Source organism: Arvicanthis niloticus, chromosome 15 (genome assembly GCF_011762505.2).
Source record: "Arvicanthis niloticus isolate mArvNil1 chromosome 15, mArvNil1.pat.X, whole genome shotgun sequence".
Taxonomy (NCBI): Eukaryota; Metazoa; Chordata; class Mammalia; order Rodentia; family Muridae; genus Arvicanthis; species Arvicanthis niloticus.
The window spans coordinates 1852915-1869191 of NC_047672.1; the positions used below are offsets into that span (position 1 = coordinate 1852915).

Sequence of the window (16277 nt, forward strand, 5' to 3'; positions counted from 1 at the left end):
TAGGTTGGGTTTTATTTTTTTAAATGTTCTTTTTTAAAGATTTTTTTATTTATTATATATGCAGTCTTCTGCCTGTGAGTATGCTTACATGCCAGAAGAGGGCACCAGATGGTTGTGAGCCACCTGTGCTTGCTGGGAATTGAACTCAGAACCTCTAGGAAAGTAGTGTTCTTAACATCTGAGCTATCTTTCCAGTCCCCTATTTTATATTCCTTATATAAGTTCAATTAGTTTAGTTGAAAATGGAAATTGTTAAAAAGAAATCCACAGAAGTTCTGGGTGCTGTCTCTAAATTTTAACTTTCCTCTGAAAATTGCTACAATGATCAAGGGAAATGGCTATATTAAGACATCATTGGGTTAAAATCACATCTTGAAAGGAATTATATTTGATATCCTTCAATAGTTTTCCAGAGTCAAATCTCAACACATTTTTAATATGAACACACAATGAAGAAAAGTTTCTTCTATGTATGTATAACTTTTAAAAAACTAGCATTAAATAATTTGTGATTTAAATGTTTTCATTTTGCATTAAATACAGTACTTGCTTGTAAAAGTGTAAGTGAGGAAGGACTGAGGAATCTATGTGAAAAAGACATACAGAGTCATACAAAGTTATGACTATATGCTACAAGTTGTTCTGTAGACACGGAACAACTGAACGAAGTACACTAACCTCTCAGTAAATAAACAGTCATAAGTTAAGTTGTCTTAAGAGTAAATATCTACATTTTAATGCCTTTTCAATACAATGTCAGAATAATTTGCATAAATCAAGACCACAGATTTTTAGGAACTAATTTATTGAGGTAACAAACACTTAAAAACAGTAAAGTACTAAAATACTGCCACATACGCATAATAGCAACAACACTTGATTTAAATATTGTCATATTATATATAATAATTAATTTTAAAAACTGAGACAACCATATTAGTGCTGAAACAAAATAAAAGTTCATGTCTTTCCTAGAACTAGGGATGTGGCTTGAAGGGTAAAGGCCCTTGACAGTAAACCTGTTAGTCTAAGGTGATCCCCAAGACCCATATATATAGATGGTAGAAAAAGAGAACCAACTCCTGTAAGTTATCCTCTGACTTCAAATGTTCACATGCAGGCATGCGCAGAAACACATATACACATGCATGCACATGCACACACACCTACACACACACACACACACACACACACAAAGGCACACATGCACATAAATAAATAGAATAAATTCATTATTAAAAATACTTTGTTAACTCATTTAATTAAGCATATTTACCTTAATACTGACACAATATGGATGGTAACACTGACCACACTGTGAACAGGCAAGTAATCTTCCTTCTGCTCCTTGGCCAAAACTACCACAAACTACACACATATCCTGAAAAATAATAACATGTAAAACTATTTTAAATTGCAGGTAATGCTAAAAATAGATTTTAAAAATATATTCTTACTTAACATACTATTATAGCCTAACTGAATAATATCTAGGCAGATGGTATAGATTAAAATGGAAAAGAATTGAAAAACAGAAAAATAAGTTCAAACCTGATGCAAAGTGAACTTGTCACTACTAGAAAACAAAACAACTGTATTGTGCATAGAGTTTTCTTCTTCATCTTTATTAGATGAAATATCTGCAGCAGAGACCTACAAAAAGCAAAAATACCAAACGTCAAGCTATGTTACTTACTAATAGTACTTACTTCAGTTAAGTACTAAGTTAACTGAAAATTCTTATCCAAATACAGTTTTTGTCCATGTCTAGACTAACAGTTCTACATAACAATAATTGAGAAATACTTTGACTCATAATCATGATGGTATACATCAATCAATAATCATTGCACTAGAGAACCTGGGGCAGGAAGATGGTAAATTTGAGGCTAGCCCGACTACATAGCAAGTCCCTGTCTTCAAAAATTTAAAGTAATGATCATTTTCTTTAATTCATACAATGATTACTTTAGACGTACAAGTGCCACAGATAAGAACAAATGAGAACCCTAAAGTCGGTCTTTAGTAGTACTTAATTATCCAGAAATTCTAATCATGAGACTATAAAATTATAGCATAAATATATGCATATCACTTTTCATGCCACTTGAGAACAGCAATGTGATTAGTTGAAACCATGATTTACTATAATAAACATAGAAGTCATCAAAGACTCAGTACTAGACTTAGAATAATATAAAAATAGCTAGCTATCAACCTTATATACATTACATTATATACACAGGGAAATGATAATGATTCAAATATAGAAGTCAAAAGGCACATTAAAAATAACTTTCTTAGTTCACTATAACTTTTTAAATATAACTCCCAGAGAGTTTTAAATTGCATATGTGGTTCCTACTCACTACTATTAAATGGCACTATTTTAGAATATTATTATCATTAGTTTATCAAAATGTCAATATTAGTAGAAAAATTACCAACCAGGGGTGCTCATTTCTGAACTTAATTATGTTTCACCAAACCAACTAGGCACCAACTGGCACCCACACAAAAGCTCTGATTTAGATGGAATAATCGGGAGCCAGAAGGCCAATATTAAAATGCTAAAATATGATGTTCTTCCCTTAAAAAAACTAGAACCTACACTGAACATGTTATAGTCAAGGTCAAAACATAAATAATAAAATAAGTTTATTGGAGAATGGCTAAAAGTTTTGCTAAAAATATTACTGTAACATTTTCAATTTAAATCATTTAATCAATAGTACTAATGTGATGTTACAGTCATGACACAATTAATAGCAATTTAAAGTCCTAAAAACTCCTAATGAGTACAGCTACAGGGGAAACCATTAAGCAAACTAATATTTAACCTTGAAGCATGACCAAAACTTCCAAAGCATTTAAACATGTGAACTGGCATCACCCTGCATTAGTCTCAAGTGCTAGGACTTTAAGCATGAGCCACAAGAAACTCAGAGCAGCCATGCATGAAGAGAAGCTGGGACAAGAGGACTTCAGAAACTCCTGGGAAGACTGGAAGAGCTGACTGTCTTCACTAGCTTGATTGTAATGTGGTTTTCAAGGGCTAATTAAAGTGTGTGTGTGTGTGTGTGTGTGTGTGTGTGTGTGTGCGCGCGTGTGCGCGTGTTAAATATCAGTATCCTATACAAATTATGTCTCAATAAGTCTATTTTGAGTTTGACTGTTTTGAGACAGGGTCCCATTATGTAGTCCTTGCTAGTCTGCAACTCACTTTGTAAATCAAGCAGACCATAAATTCACGTGCTTGAGGGCTCCCAGGTGCTATGATTAAAGGTGTGAACCACTTTGCCCAGAAATAAATCAGTTTTCAATTTACTTCATATAAAACACAAAGGACAAGAATCCCAGCTTTGTTGCTTTTGGTTAGTAGTTTTCTTATACTGCCATTTCTCTGTCTTTCTCTGTTCTCTTTAGCCTTGGCTGTGCTGGAACTCTATTATGTAGATGAGGCCAGCTTTCAACTCAGAGATCTATCTGCCTCTGCCTCCTAAATGCTGAGATTAGACTGCAAAAGCACGGCCAAATCACATATATTTTTCAATGCACATTTAAAGGAAACCTCAAAATGTGTCAATCAGTATTTCTCAACCAAAATAGTCATATAAAATCGTGGACATGGCTGGAATCTGCATTCATCTACAGCATTTTTTCTATAGTTTTTATAATACAACAACTGTAATAAAAAATGGGGGTTGAAGAAATAATGGCTCAGTGTATAAAAGTACATATTATTCTTGCAGAGAACGTAAATTCAATTCTCAACAGCCATGTCAAATGGCTCACAACCACTTGTAACTCCAGTTCCAGATAATATGATGTCATATTCTGAACTCCCAGGGTACCGTACCAGGCACACACATGGTATACATACAAAAAGAAAAATATACATGAAATGAAATAAATATGACTTTTAAAAAGGAATTCAGTAATAGTATATTTCTAATAGAAAATACAGTAAAAATTCACTCTTGTAGAGGGTTGGCATAAAACAATGTCAAAGAAGAAAGGAAGAAAAAGGATGATAATCAGAAAACAAAAGGACCTGAGCAGACATCCAAAATAAAACAAATTTTTATCAAGCACAGACACAGTAAAATGTAAGGAATGAGACTACTCCTGGGACCCGTAGAATGAGAGCATCACCATTAACTGCTACTGGAAAAGTAAGAGCATAAGTCTCACCCCAGGTAATACAACAGCTCCAAGTCCACTCTTTAGTTTAGACCTGCCCCTGCCACCTCGACCTGACAGCCCAGCACCACGAGGTCTCCGCTTTCCCGGAAATCCAGACCCTCGGCCCTGCATAACAGATACAGATAAGTTAACTTTTCATAAAAGCCCAAAAGAAATTATTTCTATCAGAGAGAGAGAGAGAGAGAGAGAGAGAGAGAGAGAGAGAGAGAGAGAGAGAGAGAGAGAGAGAACTACTTAACACTTTAGAATCTGTGCTACACCTCTATCATCCTGAGTGTCTTACATCAACAGGCCTTACCACTGTTTTTGACTCCCTACATCTTTGTTCTAGGTGTTTAGAGTAACTAGCCTTATACAGACATCTCTACATGCACGGACTCTCTTCAGTACAAAGTAGGTATCAAGAAAAACTATATTCTCAGAGATGAGAGTAACAGGAACATTTACTGGCCACTTAGTAAGCACTGATTTGAGCAGTATTTCCTCTCAACAAACCCTCAGGGTATCTCCACTTTAGAGATAAAGGGTATCTCTACTTTAGGGACTCTGTGGGTAACAAGTGTCAGTGTCTTCTTGAAGGTCACTCAGCTAGCAAGTGGTCTACTGCCCTTGGTTTTAAGTCATTATTCTGAAATATTACAAGGCAGCAAAATTTAATTTTACTACTGTGATGTGGAATTCTTCATATCGTGAAAATGTAATCAGTATCCTTTATTATTCAATAGCTCTCATACGAATTGAACGTATCTAACTCATTTTAACACAGTATTTAAAATTACTTAAAGATCTTAATAAAAATGGCATAAAGGCAAAATACTGAGCCTTAAAAATAATGTTTGAAATAGGAATAACTTATCTATATCTTCACTAACATAAGAAAAACTCAGGAAAATCTGTTAAATTTCCTGAGATCTTAAGCTGTAGGAGGCACCAACCAACATTAGAACCCTGATCTCACCTTGGTCATATTCAGAATTATGTATATCTGGCTGGGAAAAAAAAACATTGCATCTTAGAAGCATCTTAAAAACGAACTTAGAAGAAGTCAGGGAAATTTTTTTCTTCCTTATAACAGATGAAAAAGTATGCCACATTTTCACTCTTTATCCATTTCATAAATGGAACCTACTTCCTACTGAGCAGAACAGGATCAGGGTCAGAGCACTATGTTATGTTGGGAGACTAAGACATCACATGAACAAAGGGAAGGGACTTAAATTTTCCCATTCAGTTTTATTAAGTACAAATACCTTCCAGCTCCAAGCTGCCTCTCCTTGTACTCTCACCCTGTTCTTTAGGTCCCTTGAGAGTCCTCAGCTATGAACAAAGGATAGACAGGGTAGGACTGCACTGGACAAGTAGTTGTTTTCAATAGGAATGAAAAGGTGGCTTGTAGCAGAGAGGAGTGTGGGGAAAGAGTTAAAGCTGTAATTAAAAAATTAGGAAGGAGATGAAGGGGATTGTGGCCCCATAGGAAGAGCAACAAAACTACCAGCCTGAGAGCACATAGGGAAGGACCTGTGGCCCCAGCTATATATGCAGGAGAGGATGGCCTTGTTGGGAGAGGAGGTCCTTGGTCCTATGAAGGCTCAATGCCCCATTGTTAGGGAATTAGAGAGTGGAGAGGTGGGAGTGGGTAGGGGGGCATATCCTCATAGAAGCAGGAGGAGGGGGGAACGGATAGGGAGTTTCTGGGTGGGGGAGAAATGGGGAAATGAGATAACATCTGAAATGTAAATAAAATATCCAATAAAAAATTAATTTAAAAAATTAGGATTACAATAATCTCAATTCACTTCCCCTAATATCCATTGGTACTGACTAAAAGTAAAAATTGGCAGCATTTGCTACAAAAGCTTTTTTAAAAATCATGGTTTATTCTTTTAAATATGGTATGGTGGCACATGGCTGTAATCCCAGCACTTGAGAGTCTAAGGCAGAGGGATTTGGATAGAATTCAAGGGGAGGCTGGGCTACATAACGAGACTAATCTGTAATCAATCAACTAATTAAAATGAATTAAGCTAAATTATGTCACATTACCGTAGATGATTACAAGTTATCTGGATAAGCATAAATGTGCTCTTCCAATTTTAATAAAAAATAAGAAAATATACTGAAAGTCTTCTAAAATCTTTCACTAGTCTAATATAAGTAGCTCTATTTTTAGAAACAACTAAATAGAGAGGATAAGGGAAAAAATCATCTTCTTTAGTCAATAAAGTGTTTGACTTTTGAGATGATTTTTTTTTTTAACTTCTTCTGCTTCAAACTATATCACACTACTTAACATCAAGACCTAAGAGAGCATGGTCAGTCCGGGACACGGGGTTGCTCCGTGACAGACCCTGTGGTACATTTCTTCTGTATGTAATTGATTCAATTTATGGTATCAAAAATGAGCAAGACCTGAATTACACCTTATTCTGTGTGACAAGAATTTGGCCTTCACAGAAATACTTATAACAACAGTAAGAGAAAATCATTCAGACAAGGAGGTATTAAAAATATATCTTTTTTAACTTTTTTAACTGATTTGGGACGGTTAACCTATGAGTTAAGGGACTATAGCAAATTCATATTTTTGAGTTTATTGTTAGGGTGCTTTCCATATTTTACTTAGAAATAGCTGAGAGGAGTTAACAGACAACAGTCCAGGTTACCTTACATGGATAGTTGGTTTTCAAAACATCAGAAGTCCATAGAACTGATGCTACAAATATTTATATATTAATGTTCATATTGATTAGAGACCTGTCTGCTCCTGACAGCTTCCTGTTGTGGATTCTAAGAAGAAATTGAGCATCCTTGGAGTTACTCCAGTTGTGTGGTAACAGCCACTAGGCAAGAATTGCCTCTTTCCATCTACAGACAAATTACTGTCCAGAAAAGGACACACATGCAGAATAGTCGACTGATTATATCTGCCTAGACAGAGTAATCAGTCCTTAATAATCCTGCATCACCAAGGTCTGTCAGATGATTCTGGCCCAGAAGGCTGAAGATTTGATGCTCCAACGTTTGGTAGTATAGGGGCTTTTCAGGTGTTCAGAGGTCTCTATAAATTGGCTAAGTTTTAGAAGCTATGCTTTGTGCTTCCCACAATTATAGTTAACTCAATCATTCTGGATTTCTGACAGGGTTGAAAACTTATAGCTATTTACCGTAAGAGAAAAGATTTGAGTGGATGGTCGTCAGCTGACATTCATCCTAAAGCCAGGTTCAGAAGTAAATGTTTTAGTTAGGATAGATGACAGAGGTGCTGTTAGTCGACAAAATGATGGGCTGGGTATTAGGACTATCTTGTACCTCACTGGTACAAATTGGCATAATTATGCTCTAATTGTATTTTGAGAGAAAAGTTTCATTTTAACAGGAAGGGTGATGTGCAGGAGGAGCTAAGGTAGGAGGAGTACTGAGAGGAAGAAAAGGAGTAAGAAGAGGAGGAGAAGAAGGATAGGAGAAGCTAGGTGATGAAAGAGAGAAAGAGGGGGGAGACAGGGAGGCAGATATTCATGTATCTCCACCAGTCAAAGATAGTTGTTATATCTAGGTCGGTCAGTGGGTTACACCTCTGATTGAACAATTCCAAACTTATAACGCTTATGATTAACATTATTTTAAAAAAATGTATAAATGCAAAAAGGAAAACAGGGCATGGGATAGGGGTTTTCTAAGGGGGGGGGATGGGGAAAGTGGATGGCATATGAAGTGTAAATAAAATATCTAATAAAAAAAAGAAAAAAAATCTTTAAATACTACAATTTAACTTCTTCCTCATTTAAATCTTTAGGTAAAAAATGTTAGAAAGTATGTTTTGAGATTTAAAAAGTGGCTCTGGAAGCTGAATCTAGAAAAGACAGGTTTAATTCTTATCATCCAATAGAACAAAACAAACCAGAAAGAAATGATACATGAATGTAAATGCAATTTTATTTACCACTTTGATGCTCCAAATGGCACTGCCAGAAAGCTGCCTGGGTTTAAAAATTTCCCGGCCTTCTGAAATGTCTGGGGACCAGGAAGGTGGGCTCACTGTATTATGGTTACTCCAAGCCCCCTAGGATATGGTAGGTGAGAAAATAGATGTATAAAACTCAGCAACATAAAAGATCAAAGCCAGCAACTAAAAAATTTTAGGACAGCAAAAGCAAATGCAAACGTATGAAAAATTAGGACAAATTGCTTTAAGTCTGGGAAAATAAACTTATCACCTAAAGTGACTTTAACTCAAATGTTTGCCTGTATAATTTACATTAAATATTTAAGTAGAAATATCATACAGTAAAGTGAAATAAACATCAAGGTTTTTATAGTATGACTCATGAACTGTAATTACAGTACAAAGATAAGTGTAAAAGTCAGATACAGTCTAAGAATTAACCCTAGAAGAAAACAGTCAGGGATTATACTCATTTAACAAGTATGCCTGTACCAAAACAGGGGAAGGGACAACCTTAGATAGTGTTGTATTCATTAGTGTAAACACTCAAACCAGCAGGCTAAAATACATGCTCTGATGAGTGCATAGACACTGGATGATTTTTATTGATGGCAATGACATCTTAAGAGAAAGTATACCCAAGGAATTAATTTGAATAGTTAAGAGATTTATTAAAGCAAATTGTCCTAAATTTGCAAATTAAATGACTAAGGCACCTAATATTCAAGAACCAATGTCTCATTAGTTAAAATAAAATGAAAGCATTTCACTTCCAAGTAACCACATGGAGCAATCTCAGCTAATCTGATGAAGCTACTGAAGAGCAAGAAAAATGTTTATTCCACCAAGGTAATAGTTTAAAGAAAAACAGAAGAAATGTCAAACAACAAAGACCCTATTTTGAATAAAGCAATTTAAGAATTCATATGATTATTTTACCTTATATTTGTCATATAATTATGTGACAAAATCTTAAAACAAAATGTTATACTTACCATATTTCTAGACCATTATCAAACTAGTAAGAATACCAGTGATAACAAAAATGCAATCAGCAATTTAAACAACCAAAAATAAGAGCATGACCAACTCACAGTGAAGAGACAGTTAACGAAGTTTAGAGAGAAAAAAAAAATTAAGAAACACAAAGGAAAAACTAATTGTACTTCTAACTCAAACTAAGCAGCCACATGTCTTAAGGCCAGCACCACATCACCAGCCTGGTTATCTGTCCCATCACTTCCTAACCACACTTTACCCAAGCTCAATTAAGGACAGACTTCTCAGCATAGCACAGATATCATTCCTGCTCCCTACAGCACTTCCCATGGCATCTGTGTCTGCGCCACTGCCACCATGCCTATATTAGTCAAGAGCCCTAGGAACCTCCATGTTGCCCAAAGCTCACTCTCCGTTCTCATTTTACTCAAGGCATCTCTACTAATCTGGTCGGAGTACACCTCCCTCCAGGATGACTTCCCTCCATTTCCTATGCAAGTTCCTCCTCATTGACTCCTAAAGCCCTCAAATTTCCTAAGAGTTGAAGCCCAAATCTAAAAACACTATTTACAGTGAAAGTTGAAATGTCATATTGGAAATAGTTCTACATTCAGTTTCTAGTTCTAACTTTTTCTAACATCTCCAAGGAAGTATTTAATTTTCCATTTCCTTAATACATCCATCTTATATTAAAAAAAAACAAAACAAAACAAAAACACCTTTATGAAGGTTTGAATGAGAATGGCTCCTGTAGGCCTAGAGACTTATGTCTGAGCATTTGGTATCCAGTTGGTTAAAGTGACTGGGAAGGACTAGGAATATGACCTTGAAGGAGGAGGTGTGTCTCTGGTGGACATTTGAATTTTCAAAAGATTTGCACCATTCCCAGTATGCTCTCTCTGACTCAGCTTGTAGATTAAAATGTGAGCACTCAGCTACTGCCCCAAGGCCATGCCTGCTCTCATGTTCTCATCCATGATGCTCATGGAATCTAACCCATTGAAACCATAAGCCTCAAACAAACCCTTTCTTCTATAGATTGCCTTGGTCATGGTGCCTTCTCAAAACAACAGAAAGTAACTAAGACAACCTCTAATATGTATCACATCTAAAATCTCTCCCATAGTTGGGTTTGTTTCCTAGTCTTTCTCATTTTTTATAATGGCATCTAGTCAAAAAAAAAAAAATTCTCTGCCCTTGTAATCTGTTTTCTATCAAATCTTAAATTCAAACCATCAGCAAACTCAGAATTGATCTCATGTGTCTCTGGCCATTACACTCCCCTCAGCACTTCCACTGCCCCACCAAGTCCTGCCTGCCATCTTGTACACCATATGCTCTAAAAGTCAGGCAGTTCTACTTCCTTTCACCCTGTTAAGACTCTCCTCAAGACTTTCTCTGCCCAGCAGCTAGATTCATTATAAGAATTATAAATCTCACCCAACAAGAAACTAACCTATTTTGAGCCCTCTGTGCCTCAATTTACTTAAAAGGCAAACCTTTCCAGCTGCTTCCTCCCCACCCCACCCCAGCACCATATATATTTTCTCGCCATCTGTGCATTCTTCCTGCCCTGGCTTCCTTACTGCACTTCAAACATACTGTACTATTGACAGGCAGGGCCCAAGTGACACAGATACTTCCCCCTTCCAATCTTTTAAAAACCGGATGGTTGCTTCTAATCCTTCAGGTAAGACCTGGGGTATTTCCTTGTCAGAAGGCCTTCCCCTAGCACTGAGTGAGCCAGTCTTCCATACTTTATCTGTAGGCTTCTTTCGTTGCATCACTGAAGATACTTGGCACCCTATCATTCTATTTAGTGGTGGAGAAGTATAACAAAGATATAGTTCAGCCCAGTCCTCACAACTTCCACTGCCTTTCACTAAGGATAGTTCCTTCATGCACACCTGAAGTTCTTTGATCTTTTAACATTACATACCTACTACAAATTATCATAAAATGTAACACTCCAAGGTAAAAATATTGTTAAATTTTTTCATAAATAAGAATTTTCTGACCGGGCAGTGGTGGCGCATGCTTTTAATCCCAGGACTCAGGAGGCAGAGGCAGGTGGATTTCTGAGTTCAAGGCCAGCCTAGTCTACAGAGTGAGTTCCAGGACAGCCAGGCTATACAGAGAAACCCTGTCTCGAAAAACAAAATAAAATAAAATAAAATAATAAAAAAAATTCTGGTGATTATGTTTTATTCATCATAATTTAGGTTAGTTTGATGCCAAAATTATATTCCATTTCAATAAGTATTTACATTTCATATAACATGGATGAACAAATTAAAGAGCTTTCTAAACCAAGAAAATCTGGATGTCAATATAGGAATAATTAGGAAACTTCTTGGCTGCTATTAAGAATTTATATAATAAAAGCTTGATAGTTGCCAAACGAATTTTAACAAGTGTATTAACATAAGGCACAAGAAGATAGATTATATTAAATTTTAAAAGGAACTAAAGAAAAATCATGTTTACACATGTATATGTTTTGACAAAGAAAAATTACTTAATATATCTTTTAGACCTTAAAACTGAATGAAATACTGTTGTTTTTATCAAAATTCAGTTATACATCATCCCTTAGATGCCAGCTTTGAGGAATAAGAACTTACATAAGCACCGAGAAGAGGTGCTTGCCTACTTCACTGCACTCTGCCTACTGGTGTCCTCACTGCAATGACCTAGACTGAACTATAAGCATAAGAACAAGTTATGGAGATTTTTCCTCTATTTTTGTTCTCTATTGTGTCATGTGTTCTGTTCAACAACTACTAAGCACTATTTTTCATTTTATTTTTGAGTGCATGTGGGCATGAAATAAATCAAACACACTAAGCTTATCCAATTGTCCCAAATCTTGGATTTCCTTATATCAAAAACAAAAGAAAACAAAACAAACAAACAAACAAACAAAAAACACCTAATCCACAATAAAATACAATGTTACGATTAAGCTATCTACAACTAGAATTAAGAATAAAAGCCCAAATATAAAACATCAAGGAACTGAAAATTGAGAAGAGCTACCTAGAACCAAGCTGATTTGAAATTCAGTAGAGATTATGAATATTATACAACAGAGATTGAACTGGTTACAAAACATACAGAAGCTTATAAATATAAAGTGTAGGTGTTACAGGGCTGTATGATAGAAAAAATGGAACAATAATGATAAATGTAAATGTAAATGTTATGGCTAACTTTCTATTAAAAGACAAATCTAATCTCAGCTTTAGGAGGCTGAAAAAGTAAGACAAGATTACTCCAAGCTTGAGGCCAGCCTAGGCTCCAAAGTACCTTACCACCTCCTTCTCTCCAAAAAGGGACGAGAATAAGAAAGAAAAAGAAAACAGAAAAAGAAATACAGTATGTCAACACTATTGTCTGTGTCTCAAGGGATGAACAACCAGAGAGTGGTTGGTACTTCACAGGCAAGTTCACACTTCTAAGTAATAAAAATTGCCAGATGTCTTCTTGTAAACATACTTGCTCACTTATGCAGATGATGCTGTAACAGCAACACCTTTTCGTTATGACATAAAGCAGTCTTTTTACATAAAACACCTACTCTCTAAAAACCCAAGGTCAGCCTCAAGTGGTAGCTCAGCCTTTAATTCTACACTGGGAAGGTAGATGCAGAAGGATCTCTCTTATGAGTTGGAGGCCAGCCTGGTCTAGACAGTGCATTCCAGACCAGGCAGTGGTATGAAGTAAGATCCTGCTTCAAAGAAAACAAAGAAAGAATAAAGTTCAATTCTAATCAGATTTTAAAAGTTGACCTGACTGTGACTGATAAAGCACTGTTAAGAGTTAAGTCACCCACTAAAGTATTCAATAGTTTCTTAATACAATTATGGCTCCTTTAGCCAAGATTGAGGGAATAGCTTCAATCAGCTATTCCCAGAACCAGCACAAAGAAAAAAAAAGTTTGGGGTTTCTAGTCTACATGTGCCTTCAGCTCAGCATTGCAAAGGGCTTTATATATACATACATGCAACACGTACACTTTTAAAAGGTGATTTTAAGATTACTGTTATTTCAGAATTTCTAAACTAGGACAAGTGGTGGTACATGCACTCAGCACTCAGGAAGCAGAAGCAGGACAGTATGATAACCCCAAGCTCAAGGGCAGCTATTGCTACACTGAAAGATCTTGAATCAAGAAGCAATTGTAAAAAAGAAAAGGAAAAAAAAAAAAACAGATAAAGAACTGTGGAATGTAAAAAATGAAACAGGATGAAAGGTAAACAAAGTAAGGGAACTGACAAATTAAAACCTTTTCATCCTAGTTCCTACAACTTTCTAAAAAGTTTTCCCCACAATATTCTGTTCAATACATTACAAAACAAACAAACAAACAAACAAACAAACAAAACAGAGGAAAAGAAACCAAAGCCCCCACTCAGGACTCCACTTCCAAGGTTAAGGTCAAACTTGAGACTCAGAGGCTGTTTTAGTTAGCCTAGAGTGGAACCATTACGTAATGTTGGAGATTCGCATCTGTAATCCCATCAATCTAGAGGCTAAAGTTGGAATAGAAGAAGTTGCAGGCCAACATGGGCAACAGTCAGACTTCCTCCCAAAATGTTTATAACGCAGTATCTTAACAGGATGCAAACCTATAGGAACCTATATGAGACACAGAACTACATTAATTGTTATACAGCTAACTTTACAAAACAGCATGAAGATGGGAGAAGGAAGGAATTGGTTTGTGAAGGAAAAAAAAGCCTCATGGGAGATGGGAGAAGGAAGAAATTGGTTTGCGAAGAAAAAAAAAGGCCTCATGGAATAACAGAAGCCAAATGTCAAAGAACATCTTTAAAAGACACCACACACACACACACACACACACACACACACACACACACACGGGTGGGAGGAGGGGGAGAAGGAAAAGGAGGAGGAGGGGTGAGGGAGTGAGAGAGGAAGAGGAGGGAGGGAGGTCGAGAGAGCACAATGTCCTGAGTTTGATCATAGGCACCCTCTGACCTACATACACAGACAGAAAGGCACCCACTATGAAGTACTGTAGTTCGTTGAAAATGTCTTTTCCATAGAGCAAGAGCCTTCGCCTTTGGTGTAATTTAACTTTAGAGAATAAAAAATACATAGAATTTATTGAGGAGACAAATAAGTCTACTAAAACAGATTTTTTTATAGAGCCTTTACAGCTCCAAAGTTAACTGTTTAATATTAATATATTACCACTATTGAAAAGTCAAATAATTTCTGGAAGCAATTTAAGACTTACAATTCCAAGCAAATACTACAAACTAAACGCATACCTACTGTTTGATATCGGAAAATAGCCATTATATAGAACAATAAATAATTCTAAGCAGCATTACCTTAATTTTAGCATTCAGTCTCACTTTAACCTACTTAGAAAGAACTAATTCAACCCTAAAATATAGAATCTATATTACTTAAGAACAATGACAAAGCCCAACAAAGAGAAACAACTTAGAATCACAGCACAGGCAAGGCTCAGAGTAGGATGGCCAATCCACAGGGGACCCGAACCTTATGTTAAGACCTCTGGAAGCACACAGTGTGCAATTTCAGGTCAGACTGACCACCCAACACATTCGAGAGGTGTGCCCCTTACATGCTGTAGAACAGCAGCACATTTTAAGACTGTTTTATCTAAAATTACTGAAATATATCCTATTTTGAAAAATAATTTTACAAAAAACTTAGAATTTATATACAGAAACAAACATCAAGATGAGAAACTGTTCAGCATAAAATTTTCACTTGTGCAGTATATGTATCTCACAATAAATATATTACAGGGAAAGTAAATGTTATTAGTATAGACATAATCTCATATTGAGTTTTTAAATTTCTAAGATTACTTTGGAACTAAAAACATCTTTAAAAGTGTTTTCTATAGGTACTATAATCAAATAGATCATATTTTTATATCCTGGAGTTTGATTAACTACATTCTCAGTTAAGAGCATTTTTTAAAATAATGCACTCCTCCCAAAACAGAGACATTAAAACTGAGCTCTATGGATGAAACATTGCCTTCTCAACCAAAGCTAATTGTATCCTTCCCTTTTTAAGACTGCTGCAATATCTTTTCTGTCATCATTAACATCACCCTACCTGTTTGGACCGGGGTCTACCAGGAGAAAATTTTCTTTTGGTAATAGCTGGTTTACCCATGCCAATTTTTGGAGTGACTGAGATGTATGTTGTTGGCATGATGCTTCCAGCAGCAGAATTGAAAGCTGAAGGGTAACCATGTAGCACGTCGCATGAAGGCAAGTCTGGACAAAGTGTGGAGGAGGAAGACACATCTGCTTTGTTCAGGTCAGTTGCTGAAGAGAATGGTGATTCTTCCTCAGCAGGTAACTCTACAGATTTGTCTCCTTGGCATGAACTATCTTTGACACAACTGTCAACAGCAAGAGTCATTTCAAAATCCACACACCCAGTGGGGAATTCAGAATTTTCCTTCTGTTCCATTTCTTCTTGTACCCTTTCTATCACCAGTGGTTCCTTACAAGATAAGGAACTTTCACTGTATGGGGACAGTAAGGCTTCTGGTGCAGCAGACTCAGTAGCTGATTTTGGAGGGCTTGGTTCTTTAGATGCCACCTCAGAGTCCTCTGACAAGAGCAGGTCCTCTTGCAACACAGTGGTTTGGTGTGGAAGGACTTCAATGTTTTCTGTCACTTCCATACTGTCTTCATTTTGATCATCCTCACAAACATGCCCCCCTTTAGAAAGCCTTTCTGTTGTTTCAGTATCAACTTCATGAGAAATCTCATTTGCCAAATCAGGATTCACTTTATTGTCAGATGATTCTACAAAATTTAGAATGCAGGTGACATTAACTCGCATGCAAATTGCAAGATGTCTAACCATAAACAAGATTATCTGGTTAAACTACAACATTAAAGGTATTCAAGAAACAAAATTAAAGAATTAGTTAAAGTAAAAATTCCAAATGATTTGTGAATTAAAATAAATTGTGGACCCTTTAAAAACATGGCTTAGTGAGATCCTTAAGTAATTTCTGGTTAGAAACAAAACAAAAAGAAGAGACTGAACTAACTAATACATCTCTATTATACCCATATGCACATTTATAATTTAAGCA

At 36.0% G+C, this 16277-nt stretch overlaps 1 protein-coding gene across 15 annotated transcripts in view; it reads right to left on the minus strand.

Annotated features, from left to right (window-relative positions):
• Kmt2c (lysine methyltransferase 2C) overlaps positions 1–16277 on the minus strand; it is a 212319-nt gene that overhangs the window by 83038 nt on the left and 113004 nt on the right. For 14 of the 15 annotated variants that reach the window (XM_076913271.1, XM_076913265.1, XM_076913264.1 and 11 more), the window contains exons 14-18: positions 15278–15981; positions 8147–8266; positions 4195–4311; positions 1552–1653; positions 1277–1381 (exon numbers count right to left, since the gene is read on the minus strand). In XM_076913271.1, coding sequence (XP_076769386.1) covers positions 1277–1381; positions 1552–1653; positions 4195–4311; positions 8147–8266; positions 15278–15981 — 1148 coding nt within the window. The remainder of the gene's footprint in view (positions 1–1276; positions 1382–1551; positions 1654–4194; positions 4312–8146; positions 8267–15277; positions 15982–16277) is intronic. The other variant, XM_076913267.1, reaches the window with a different exon arrangement.